Source organism: Saccostrea echinata, unplaced genomic scaffold (assembly GCF_033153115.1).
Source record: "Saccostrea echinata isolate AGI-Se365-2 ecotype Australia unplaced genomic scaffold, CSIRO_AGI_Sech_v1 ptg000001l, whole genome shotgun sequence".
Taxonomy (NCBI): domain Eukaryota; kingdom Metazoa; phylum Mollusca; class Bivalvia; order Ostreida; family Ostreidae; genus Saccostrea; species Saccostrea echinata.
In genome coordinates, this window is record NW_026889750.1 from 39,214,041 (window position 1) to 39,228,661 (window position 14,621).

Below are 14,621 nucleotides of genomic sequence, written 5' to 3' on the forward strand. Positions count from 1 at the left end.
GTCCGAGGGCAAGTAATGCAAAATTCTATTTGTCTACCCCTGCGTATTTCCGAGAAATCGCGGATTTTGGTGGTTGTTTACTTAATATCTAAATTATTTTATAATATGTGCTTTAAAATTTATTAAATATCCATTCCGATACACAAAAAGAACAGATTACATTAATCAGAAAACAAGCTTTTTACTGGGGAAAAAAGTAGTTTGAAAAACTTGCAGTGTTGTGTGTGCCGTTTTGGGTAAATAAACATGGCGCTGAAGGAGTTGCCTATTCCGTTACTGTATAGGTCCCTGATGTAGGTAAATGTTGTCCAACCAGGATATACTGTCTGGCATCATGTCTGGTATCATGCATCAAAGTACAGTTGAACGTCATTATCTCGAACTTCAATATCTTGAATGCCATGGAAATGTTAAAGTGAGTTATGGGCCCAACCACTTCTCCTTTACGTATTTTATCTTTGATATCTCGAATCATTGGATATCTCAACATTTTTCTTACCAGTCTGATTAGGTTTGAGATAACAAGGTTTGACTGTAATTTGCAAATGTTGCAATTTGCCCTTTACTTTGATCTCGAATATATTAAGTAATGCCACATTACGCTAGTGTTGTCATAATATTTGTTTACAATATTTATCCTAAACAACAATTTCAAATTTTATCCGAATTTTCTCTAAAAACATCTCTTTGATATATCTTCAATCTATTTCGTAAAGAATTTCTTCTTTTAAGAAAAAATCATTTGTACTATATAATCTTACAGATACGTCACAAGAACTGCATATGGGTGTCAACAGTTATTTTTGAAACATAAATTAAAATACTAACAATATATCCTTGCCTTTTTTCCCTTTTTCCTTCGTTGTCGATAGATGGCGCCTCAACATTACACCGATCCCGACATAAATACACGGTGTAAGTCCACAAGGCTACGACACTCACCTGTTTCCTATGAGTTGAATAAAAACGGTCTAATTAATTCAAACTAGCCCTCACTTTTTATATGCCTAAGGCATAACAAATAATAAAACGTAGGAGTTGATTTTAATTAGACTAGAATTTAAAAAATCAAAATGAAAGAAAGAAAAAAAAAAACATTTTAAAACAGATAACGAAATATGATAATGTAGTATTAAGTAATGCTTAATTTTATAGATTTATATGACGTTACGTATTTAAACAATAATGCTTTCTTCAGGTTAATTTGTTAGTATGGGAATTAATGCTGCAGTTGTTTCAGAAAAATACATAACCCACGTAAGCATGGTAAGCGGGTTATGTACATCTGCATTAAATAATCATATAAAGTAAGATTAAGTATGTTTAATATTGCATGATTGATATGTACTTCTTTATATGTTTTATTGATAAAGAGCCACTGCTCAATAAATCTATACTGGTGGCTTGCTTAGGTGACGACCATTTGGGGGCTGACAAATTTTTCAGAGTCAAATTATTTATTTTCATGTTGGTGAAGGACAGATTATTTATTTTTAAGAAAAAAAAGAAAGAAAGAAAATTGCCAAACTCTTAACTTCTATTTCCTGTGGATGGAGGGAGGGGAGGAGGAGGGGCAACAGTCGGATTTCAAAAAGGGGGGGAGAAAAAAAGAAAATTGCCAAACTCTAAACTTCTATTACCTTTGGGTGGGGGTGGGGGTGGGGGGGAAGAGGAGGGGCAACAGTCGAATTTCAAAAAAGGGGGGAGAAAGAAAGAAAATTGTCAAACTCTTAACTTCTATTTCCTGGGGGTGGGGAAGGGGAGGGGAGGAGGAGGGGCAACAGTCGGATTTCAAAAAAGGGGGGAAAGAAAGAAAATAAGAAAATTGCCAAACTCTAAACTTCTATTTCCTGGGGGGGGGGGGGGGAGGGGCAACAGTCGGATTTCAAAAAAGGGGGGAGAGAGAAAGAACATTGCCAAACTCTTAACTTCTATTTCCTGGGGGTGGGGAAGGGGAGGGAGAAGGAGGGGCAACAGTCGGATTTCATAAAACGGGGGGGGGGGGGGGAAGAAAATTGCCAAGCTCTAAACTTCTATTTCCTGGGGGGGGGAGAGGAGGGGCACCAGTCGGATTTTAAAAAACAGGGGGAAAAAAGAAGAAAAATTGCCAAACTCTAAACTTCTATCTCCGGGGAGGGGGGGGGGGGAGGAGAGGCAACAGTAAGGGACAGATTATTTTCTTGCCATTCTAGGACAGATTATTTATTTCCAACATTTTCGAGGACATATTATTTATTTCCAAAATCTGCCAGCACCCCCTCCCCTTCAGAATCAAATGGCTGCGTCCCCTTGGTGACATTAAAGTATAGATAAACAACCATGATTTTCATAAGAAATAAAGGAGATAATATTCAGTGGATATAAATATTAAGCCATATAAACACCAAACAATGGGACAAAGTGTCAGTAATCATGGTAATAGAACAAGAGGTCCATTAGTCTTGAGATCATGCGCCTGAGTATCACGGGGTTTTCAGGCGATGCTCACTTTGAGCTCTCCTAGAATTGGTTTACATCTGTGACTAAAATTTGACAGCTTAAAATTGTTATCATATCCATGCAGCTTGTCTTCTAGAAATTTTTGTTGAGGGTTTAATTAAGCTGCATCGTGCAAAAATATCTGCCCATGTGTAATGAAGATTTTCAACGATGTAATTTATATACTTCATTTCACCGGGATACCATAAATTTATGCAAATAACCCCACCACCTGTAGGTCCTAAACCATTGTCTAGGCCATGAATTTTCTAATTTTTGTTGAGGGCTAAGTATTAATTATAATCATACCAACAGTATGTTTACTAGATGTTCTATGAGTAAAGAAGGTACATATTTTCAAGTGTTTTGTAATTTATATAATCCAAACATATGTACATGTAACGAACTTAATCCAGTCCTGGGACTTAATGCTAGAACCAGGACATATGAATTTTGCAATTTACCGGTACTAGAGTAAACATAATAAAGAAAACATTTTGCTAGATGCCCAAGAGTAAAGAAGATTTTATAAATTATAATGCATTTTCTGTATACAAGGAGATTTCGCATCTGTTTTATTTTCGCCCCTTTCGCTCTACACACGTGGACGAATTTAAGATGGGGCGAATTCAAAGAAGACAGTATAATTTCTTATACAGAACTTTGACTGGGCGAATTTAAAACGGGGCAAAATTGTTTGCAAGTATGAAAGGACAAAAATAACCCTGTATACAGTATATGACCTATATTGCCCCACCCTGTATCCATGAGTCATGAATTTCAAAATTATATGTTTGCCTGCCAGATGTTCAGGCGTAAAGAAGATGTTCAAAACTAGCATTGATTTTGATGGTTTTGGCCTCACCCCTCAGGCCCCTTGAAGGATTCAGAATTTTTGTTCCCCTGGAGACGACCAGACTCTTGCATTAACACTGTACTATATGGAAGTCTGTTTACTAAGTTCAGCATTTACCATAGGGATTGCTGAAATTTTTAAAGCTTCAAAAGTTTCTTGAAATGAGTAATTACATATATAACACTGCACGCAGTGGTACACTTGTACGTTGATTTGAAATTTTTTAATAAAAAATTAACCTCTCACATTGATTTTTCGTCAATATTTTGTACAGTTTTTTGATTAACAATGTACAGTATTTTCACCCAAATTCCAGTATTTTGAAGACTCTTGTACAGTATTTGGGTCTAAAAATTATCACATGTATGTGCCACATACTTGTATCAAACTTGCTTGAAATTGGTTCTGCCTTTTAAAAGGAGTATGATAATGCAGAATGAAAGATGAATGTGGCATAAATAAATCAGATTCATAATTAATTTCATTATTAGCAGGGAATCATCCTAATATTCAATTAGTCACTCTTGTTTGAAGAAAAAAGATAAACAGGCTGTGCATTTAATAGTTTTATTTGTTTCACAAACAACAATATAATGACAGAGGCATAACTGTACTTTGTACAACTTTTGTACAAACTCACAGAATATATATCACAATCTGATCACACTCATATTGAAACAGAAGTCATAAAATTTTTCTACCGCAAATACAAGCATTATTCTATAAAGTTTTACTCAAACATTTAATTTGCAAATGCGAGCATTCACAATATCCAGATCTTTTATGAAAGTTTATATGTGATTCAGCAGCTTTTGATCACACATCTCCTGATATTCTCATTCTTGAGGCTTTGTACTGTATGGATAAAATTTATCATTTTGGGATCGGAAGTCGACGGAACTCATGAGTCAGCCAGATGGCGATACTGAGTAAAATAAGAGACCCTGACTGATGAGTAGCGGCCAGGGGGGTGGGGACGTATGTCAGTAGGGTAGAGATACCCAGGGACGCCTGAAAAATAAAAGACCATAGATATTAAGAAAATGTATTTGTGAACCACAATAAATGTACTGCTGTTGATTGCCAATTTCTAACCTCTTTTCATCTGAATTAACCATATTAACTCCTGAACATTGTGTACTTTCAGACTTGAGACTTATCTTTTAAACATTTAAGCAAATATCAAAAGTATTTAGTTAGATCCTTTGATCCCATCACACACATTGTACATTACTACTCACAGAATCTAACAACATTCCTTTGACTTCATCTCAGACTTTCTTCTAGCTAGTCAGCATATTGCTTTCAAAACCATCAGTGTGACTCTCACAGAGCATTAGGCAAACCAAAATAACCCATTGGAAATGATATGAAATAATTCCTAAAGACTTTGCACTCTGTCATATTGTGTGATTTCGATCTAATTTTTTAAGACAATATTAAACAAGCTGAACAAGTGTTTATGTGAGAGTGATTCTCATTCCTTATTTATGATGTAATTGATAATATAAAATGTGTATTTACAGAAACGGTCAACCTCAAAGTTTTTTCTCGGTCCCACCTAGTTCAAGATGACAAGGTTTGACTGTAATTCTAATTAGAATGGAGTTGAAAGTTTCTTGCAGAGTACACATAGTAGATTATCAGAAGTGAGTTTATTGTTTGTTATTAATTACTAATTCACCTGTATAATGCCCATTCCTAGGAGGGCATTCACAGCCATTCTCATTCTAGGTGGCAGTGGAGCATTCCTACACATGTACCAGAAAATACCAATCAACACCACTGTACTCTCTGCCTAAAAATAATACAGAAATGTGATTGAAAAAACTACAACATCCACTATCTTAGATTCCTTAATACACTTTCATATTACTTGGGTTAGATACATGTATTTTCTTTTCCTGAAGTTGAATACACTTTTACATTCTATCAAGAAAACATATGTCATTATACATGTATAAAAGACTTTTTATGTCACAAATATTTGAAATATGTTGTGTATGGTCAGGAAATTAATCATACAAAATGTGTATTCCTTTGAAATAACATCTGTGTCACACACTACAAATCTTACCAGATGCCTATGGTCAAATTGTACTGTTGTAGGGTTTTCAAAGAAATTTTTCCATGTAGGAGATATTGCGAGGAGATCACTAGGAATCCACCTGTCAGCCATTTTTGGCCAGGAGTTGTAAGTAAGTCCAGCATCCAGCCCAGCAACAAAGGCACCTACAATCGCAAATCTCTGTTAGACATGAATATACAAGCCTACTTTTCTACAACTTGAGTACATTCTCCTTTTGAAAAAGAGGGATAAGCCAAGTCTTGCAATAACAAATGACAGGAAATCTGAGCATAGTTTCCATGAAAAACTTAATATTGCTAATTACTGATTTTCCATGAGTTTAAAAAATTTACATAATATAATAAGCGATAAAGTCACCTGATATGGCTGTGACAAATATGAGTCCTTTTATGCTATGGGCCATGATTCTAAGCCTTCTCATCTGTGATGTATTTGGTAACTAAAACATTGAACATATTTCTTATAAAAAAACAATTCAAAGAAAAGACATGCTATGAATCTCAATAATGTATCCCTTTTCAGTCAGTTTTTTTTACATAAATTCATAATAAAACAATTTCTTAAATTTTCTTACATGTAGACTTTTCGCTTATATATATACATATTGATTACATGTAATGAAATCCATACTTTTTACTAAATCTATCTATTATATTAAATGAACTGCTAATTCATTTTGAATAGAGTTCACTTTTTTAATCCCACTCAAGGTTACATTGTTGTAGCAATTGCTTCAAGTATTTTTTATAAAGATTGAAGGTACACTATAATTTGTAGTATTAGCCCCTTCACGGTAACTGCGGTACTACTCTTTTGCAGGGCAAAATAATAACGTTTGGCGAAGTTTTTTTCTGAGAGATAATTAAATGACGTATATCAAACAATTACTTTTACGTCATATTCCACCAAACAATATCATTTTGCCCTGCAAAAGAGCACTGCCGCAGTTACCATGAAACGGTCTATTAAGGCTAAGCTGGACAAAATATGATCTGCATGGACTGATCAATAAAAAAACATATATACATATATTGATGTTATTGTAATCATGACCTTTCAGTGACATTTTTCGAGTTCTGTGATGCACAAAATTGTAAAAACAAAACAGTGCAAGGAATAAAGGTACAGAGGATTTTCACCAATGCTTACATTGTTAATGGGTATAAACTGAGTCAATCCCTGCCACAGAAACAATGCATAAAGGATAAAGGCTGATCCTAAATGTGAGGCCAGTCGATACTGACTGACCCTGGGGATATCAGACGGCTTTGCCTGTTCTTGTAGTCCACTCTTAACCATATACCATCCAAGAAAACCCTGCAAGAGGTAGAGAGGATTAAAACTTTGGACTACTAAACTGTCAAGTATGTAACCTCCTCTTCTGAAATATGTGATTCTGACTCTTTGACATCCAGAGACTTCAAAAATTTGTAATGAATTAACTTAAATAAAATCTTTAATCTCACTTTAGCTTCTCGATTTTCTTTTCAAAAAATTATTTACAGTCATGAAAAAAAAATTATTCTCATATATTTTAAAAGCCATAGGCTAGGGAAAAATACTATGTAAGTCTATTGTTGTACTAATGTCCCCTCCCCTTTACAATGAGCATTTTACAAACATCAATTCTGTTTCTTACCTGGAACCCTAATAAAACTGTATTTAACACTAGGCGGCGCTTGAGAGTGGTGGACACCCAGCCCTTGCTGAGAAAGTAAGCAGCTGGTACTAAAAATACCAGCCCCACCATTCGTCCCCACATCCTATGTGCATACTCCATGTAATAAATAAACTTAAAATCTGATAGGGTGAAATCTCTTTCCTTAATGATGCTGAAAACATAAATTTATTAATCTTGACAATTTCTAACTGACATTATGCATTTCTTTACATGCATTTTGCATCAAAATTCAAAAGGTATGACTGTTCAAACTAATGTGAAACAAATAACAAGTGTGTTTCTACAAAATTTCATTTTGACAAAATTCCACAACAGAATAAGAGACTAAAAGAATTCAGTATCTGAAAAATTCCATTTTTTGAATCTTTTAATTAAATCCTCTTTTTTAGGACGTGGGAGAGGGGTTCTGATACTTGGTTATTTCAAAAGTCCATCATTTATTTTAACAACTTACTACATACTTACTACTGATATTCAGGGTATTGTTTGTATCTCTCAAATTCTTCCTCCCATTCCTGCTGGCTTCTAGGTGGCTTCATATCTTTAATTAACTGCCAATCCACCATTGACAATCCAGACTCTGTCAATCTAAATAATAATCATCCTATTTAGCACCTCTGCTCCTATAAGCACACCTGGGACCTTTTTCAATTCACTACATAGGCATCTGAAGCAAATTGAAGGGGGGGGGGCTAATTGAAAGTGAGGGGAGGGCTAAATCAACAAAAAAAAAATGTTTGGGGACTAATCTCCAATTTTCAATGCCTATATTATGTCCATCTTTGCAAAAAAAGGGGGGGGCTTAACCCCCCCCCCCCCAGGTTCTGACACCTATGCACTAAAAACAAGGACCTCCTTCCTTAATATGTTTTACAATATAATTTAACTTAACAGGATTTTACCACTATCAATTGTCAATACTTAAAGCATTATGAGCTGAAACTTTGATATCCGAAATTTTTGTTGCAAAATTGTAAATAACTATTTCAACGACATAAAAAAAGAACGTTTATAAACTTATGTGTTCATATTTGCAATGGAAGAACTATTTATATGCTTTGATTGAAGCTAAATTATATCATTGTCGTCCTGTCCAATATTGATTTCTAATATAATGCTACATATTTGATTGTACAGAATCCTTTATTCTGAAAGAATTTGATACTTTATTTCTGTCTAATTGATCAAAAATGTTTAAATTACATACAAATTTATCATCATAGCACATTTTAACAGCAAAATAAAATTCTCAAAAATACAGCTCATATTGCTTTAATAAATGACTTCTTGGAATGACTTATGTCATTTCTAAATACATGACTATTGTTTACATATCGTTAATGCCTTCTTAATATGATACTGTACTTTGCTGTCACATCTTTATATTTACCAGTAGAAGGTAAAAGCACATATACCACTTTTAAAATGCATTTTTGATGGGGATGTGTTTATAAGAGTATGTTTCTAAGTGTTTTAATACTGTTCATATCTTGTTGCTTATAGCAGCCAGACCTAAATAAGCACCCCTTTTTCTCATTTTCAAGTGCCCAGGGTGCTTGATAGGATGAATACAGCATATACACATCCTCCATGACCTCATTTCATAAACATATTACATGTATCAGGGATTTATATAATTATGATATACATGTATTATTAATTTTACATTTGATTAACAACAGTACTATTATAATAGTGTATATTTTCAATATTTTTCTATCTATGGACTTTGTTCTAAGGATCCTGTTAGCTTCACCTTGTGACACCACCAAGTATCACAGCACCAAAACACATTCCAGCACATCCAAACAACCATGCACCAATAATTTTTTGCTGACGACTAAATGGTACTATTGCAGCATCTGTTGTGGTCCCTCTAAAGGGTTGAAATGTCTTTAAAGACAATCCCTAAAATTGGGAAAATAATATACAATCAACTGATGAAAATAAGATTCTTTGATCTTCTTTCATAGATCGCTACTCTTTAGTAGTAATCTACATGAGCGGAAGTAATCAAATTGAATATACAAATGACATGTGTACAAAAGAGGGTTATATTTGCAAGTAGATAGAGTAATCTGTGTATCAAGACAAGTTTGAATACATCCCATATAGTTGCAATGTAGCAAATTGGAGTGGATCGGCTCCAAAACAATTTCGAAGAAAACAAAAGGAGTTGCACTGAAAATAACTACCAAATTAATCATAACAAATCTTTTCTGAGGTTGTATTTGCCTTTTATCCTAAAAAATAATCAATATAAAGATGAAAATTCAACTAATTTTTTCAATGTTTTTATTCTCGCTTTGAATTTACCCGCCATGCTGACATTCGGAATTCTCTATATTATCCACAGTATCTGCTCCTCTTTATTTTGCTACAATGCCAATACACGAAACTAACTCTTTCATTAAACTGGGTCCATAAGACAATAATATTTTAACGATAGAATGTTCTATCTAATCTGCTAGGTATACATTAGATAGAATGTTCTATCGTTAAAATGATATATGTCCTATGGACCCTGTTTAACAGTAGAATGTGTTCCGTGTATTGGCAATATAGCAAAGCAAACATTAACAATAACTCTAACTCAATGCATATACTACGAAAAATCCAGAGAGGTCTGAATGTCGACATGGCATATAAATTTGAAGTGAGTAAAAAAGTTGAGAAACAGTGTTGAATTCTTTCCTTATATGGATTAAATTTTTGGGTGAAAGGTATCCACAATCTCAAAAAGGTTTGTAATGATTAATTTGATGGTTATTTTGAATGCAACTTCATTTATTTTCTCTAAAATAGTTTTGGAGCAATTCTGCAATTTTCTGCTACATTACAGATACATGGGAGGTATTCTAACTGTCTTGAGGGCCTGTCTTTAAACATAGTTAGGTTATTCCAACTACATATACATAGTTTTATACATGTATTGAATCTATTGATAGTGAGTGCAGCAAGCGACACAAGGCTCCACTAATGATGCGAGCTCAATAGACTAACATGTAAGGATAGAGAAATTTTTAACTAAAATCTATATCTTTGTCAAGCAAATTTTTCTGTGCAACCCTCCCAGAATTACTTTGCTACCAGGATTTCATGTGATAATGGTGAATAAACAGTCCCAGAGTTATTATGTATGATGATTTAGTTCTTGCAGAGATTAAACGAAACAAAAAATAATTGCATCTATTATGCCTTTTGTTACAAAATTGCAAAAGGCCTATAGACTCAGTTTTGGAAATGCAACTTACATACGACGTCATGTGACGTCACAGTATACACTTATTTCATGACTACGAGGGGAACAGTCAAACTGTTGTCCCGAGGTAATGGGGAAGACCTGGGAAACTGTTGCCCGAGGCCGAAGGCTGAGGGCAACAGTTTCCCAGGTCTTCCCCATTATCGAGGGACAACAGTTTGACTGTTTCCCGAGTTGTCATGAAATAAGTGTTTTATTACCTAACCTACTATATAATTTCTTAAAGTAATGATATCGACATAATAATCAATGGCCTTTAAAATACATCGACAAATGTTTGTACATGTATTATTTTTTAAAAACAAACTATTAATCAAATTCTCACACCGATTGGTGTTCAGAAAAATTAATGGATGTGATATTATCATGCACTAATAAATTGAAAAAAAAAACATGTAGTAAACAACATAATGATGTCTTGAAGATTTGAATATTACACGTGTATGGCAAAGAACTATACTGAGTGAAAGGGGCCTACATTTTCCCCAAATTACCCTCAGAAAAGGTGTTCATGGCCTCTTCTTCGAAATGATATTAAATTGATTATATATCAGGATTACTTTTCAGATGATAATTTCAAATTGAATGAAAATGCTTTAATTAATACATAATTCAATATTAAAGCTGTAAAGTACGGGGTATTAATTATGACGTCATAATGGAACAGTTCAGCCATGCAACAGTTCATTCTGTGACCAGGTAAACAGTTTTGACTGTTTCATGATTTGCAAAAACATTAAAAAGAATCAGGAAACAGTTCAAAATGCCTAATTACAATTTATATAGTAGGTTAGGTAATAATCTAGACTGTTTCGTGCAGTTTGAAGAGGTGGATCAAAGTTTAAAGTTTAAGCCATGTAAAGGTTTTTTTTATGGTATACAACTGTGCTCCAACGGTTGCACCGTAAAACATATTATATAAACATGACATAGAAATGAAACAGGGGAAAAAACAATTAGATTTAATTTTTAGTGTGTTTTGTAAAGAACTAGATTTTCTTCTACTTTACCTTATTTTTCTTCAAAAATTTTGATATCTCTTTGTTCCAGGTTGAAAAATGGCATCTTGCGGAAGCCAGATTCTGTAAATAAAAATATTACAATAGTCGTATTTAGAAAGCATTTAACAGTATATCTCACTTTAAAAGGGGAAAAAATTAATACAGTTTTGTTCACTCGTTAAATTGCGTCATCTGATTGTGAACTCACTTTCATCTGTCTGCTACTCAAAAATGATTTGGAATAATTTGACAGGCATAGTTTCCGAACAGAAAATAAAGAAGCCATCTTTCAACTCAGTGTGTAGATATGATAAATGACCCTTTTCATAACATGTTGCATAAAAGTAAAATCTCCTCAGTGTTAAAGTAAAGCATAAAACTTATCATAAATACTCCCCATCTAAAGCCCTTTTGAGATCCCGATATATAAATATAAAAGTTAAAGTAAGGAAAGTAAACAATAATTCTCCGGTTTCCTTGAGTGAGAGAAAGAGAAAATAAAATAAACATATGAAGTAAAATGCTTATAGATTGATAAGATAGATAGATTGCTCTATATATCGGCAAAATTCCTACGGCCATGCTATGCATAACAAGAATAGATATGGGTTACCCCATATCCAAGATATTCGACTTTTAATTTATTCGAATTTTCATTGTGCTCAGATGATTTCTAATTAAAAAAAAAAACCCACTGATTTACTGATAAAACGTCAGAGATACTCAAGCTGTAGAAAGTCAACTATACAATGGCCATAAATAACCTAAAATGACATAATATTTAGGCTACTGAGTTTCAACATCTTTTGTTGAATAAAATATGCATGTACTAAGGAAACTGCATGTACATACATGTATATAACGTTACATGCGATTAGTGACTTTTATTATCACAACGTTGCAGATGCCTACAGAAATAGTTTTAATTTCACATAGAACATAGACTAAATATAATTAACCGTATAATTTTAAAAATGTATTTAACAGCTCACTCATTTTCAGGAATATTTAACCCAAATAGCATGTTACAGGTTCAAAGTGAGGGGGGGGGGGGGCTCCGAAAAAATCCCGCGTACTATGGGCCTGTGCTACATGTGTACCATCTAACCTTCCAATGATAGAATCTTCTGTAAAAATTCGAAACAAGTCCAAGCAAAGATCAAAGATAGCCCAATTTTTTAAATAGCAAAACTATAGATCTATCAAGGATAGATTTTAATTTATTTTTTAATTTTGTGCTATTAAAGTGCTATCACTCAAAGTATAGGCAGATGTTAAAGATGGGTCAACAAGAGTAATCAATGAACTTGTCTAGAGATGCATTGACGGCCGTTGTTAAACGCAAAGGAAAGCGCGAGATCGGTTGCGGTTGTGGAGCATCACTCCTTCGTCATAGAATAAAATCCGACATTTAACACTTTATATAGATTTTGAATATAGAGACGTTTTGAAGATAAACTTCATTTTTGTTTCTAGAAATGTTTTTATTTACAAAAATAGTATTTTTTCGTGTTTTTAAACTGAGTAGATCAATAACCTAGCATCGTTTTAGGTAACTCAGCCCCTCTAGCCCAGTCTAGGCAGGTCTAGGGCTTGAGTAAAAATCCTGCACTTGTTATGAAACTGGTGTGTAGTTCTTCTTCATGTCCGTAGCAAATACTGATACCCAGTCTACATGATCTAAGCGTCACTAGCGAACGGTGCACATACCTGTGCTTGCAAGACCAAATAGACTATAGGTTTACACACGTGCGAAGATCCTTTCAGACGAGCTCGGCAAATCACGTTGCTTTGCCGAGAAGTTACGATTGCAGGTGTTTAACCACATAATAACCATTCCGTTATTTAAAAAAGAGAAAAAAACACACACACAGTTAATGATTAATATTCTCACTCAAAAGAAAATATACGGCAATTAACGAACAATAATCATGACAGTTATATAATTGGTGAAAAGATTTATCACTATCAATCGAAGGATGACCTATATATTTTCGTGAAAAAGACTGAGGAGGCAGCGAGCGTAGGGATATGAAAACTTTTTAATATATTTCCTTTTCTGGGGAAAAGTGATTTTCTTAAAATCTTTTTACTTTAATTTTGTTTTCTTTAACGTATTAAATATACATCATTATTCTTAACATTTGTTGTAATGTTGTATCTACTGATCATGAATGGAACTATTTTCTTGGGAGCAATTGTGTGAAGAGTACCTGACTTTAGTAATATATCTTGAATAGATAATATGCACTGATCGAATATATTAAAAATACAGGAAAACTTTTTAACTTATGTAATAAAATTCAACATATCAGGGCATTATCCTGTTATTTACTTCGCGAAGCAAATAAGTTTGACGTCGTTCACGTTAACGTCAAATTCATCCTCGAATATGTTTACGACAATACTTCCACTTTTTGACTTCAGTTCCACACATTTCGACTCCTTTCATTTTCGGTCCATATACAACATATTTATTTATTTCGTACAAAAACCCATAAAGTATACAAGGCGAAGCAAATAACAGGAGTAAATAGCGCCGCAAGATCTTTAAATGTACTCAAAACCCTGGAACTAATTTGCTTCGCGAAGTAAATAACAGGAGTATATATATACAGAGGCGAAGCAAATAACAGGAGTATATATACATCGAGACAGATCATTCTAAATAGCACTTCAAGGGGAAGATTTCCCCGGGAAAAGGGTTTCTTTGGGGGAGAAATATATAAAAATGGGGCTTGGTATTTTTTGGGGGGATCAAGATAAAAGATGATAAATGTAGAAATAGGCACGTTTTTATATAAAGCGAAGCAAATAACAGGAGTAGCTAGCGCCGCAAGATCTTTAAATGTACTCAAAACCCTGGAACTAATTTGCTTCGCGAAGTAAATAACAGGAGTATATATATACAGAGGCGAAGCAAATAACAGGAGTATATATATACCGAGACAGATCATTCTAAATAGCACTTCAAGGGGAAGATTTCCCCGGGAAAAGGGTTTCTTTGGGGGAGAAGTATATAAAAATGGGGCTTGGTATTTTTTGGGGGATCAAGATAAAAGATGACAAATGTAGAAATAGACACGTTTTTATACAAAGCGAAGCAAATAACAGGAGTAAATAGCGACACAAGTCCTTTAAACATAATCATAACTATTGTTTGTTTTTTTTTTGTTTTTTTTTTGAAAATGAAAGTCAAGAAACAATGAGAAAATTACCAAAAGAATACAAAAATATTTAATCTGACATGTACA

The 14,621-nt window shown here is 33.8% G+C and overlaps 1 protein-coding gene across 1 annotated transcript; it reads right to left on the reverse strand.

Annotated features, from left to right (window-relative positions):
• Positions 1–3,885: 3,885 nt before the first annotated feature.
• Positions 3,886–11,715, reverse strand: LOC133179236 (cytochrome c oxidase assembly protein COX15 homolog). Its single transcript, XM_061314028.1, has 10 exons — positions 11,576–11,715; positions 11,377–11,448; positions 8,861–9,012; positions 7,570–7,692; positions 7,063–7,255; positions 6,573–6,740; positions 5,781–5,862; positions 5,412–5,566; positions 5,019–5,132; positions 3,886–4,345 (listed from the first exon to the last, which is right to left on the reverse strand). The coding sequence occupies exons 1-10, from the start codon at positions 11,651–11,653 to the stop codon at positions 4,208–4,210; spliced, it is 1,275 nt and encodes a 424-aa protein (XP_061170012.1). The 5' UTR covers positions 11,654–11,715; the 3' UTR covers positions 3,886–4,207.
• Positions 11,716–14,621: the final 2,906 nt, after the last annotated feature.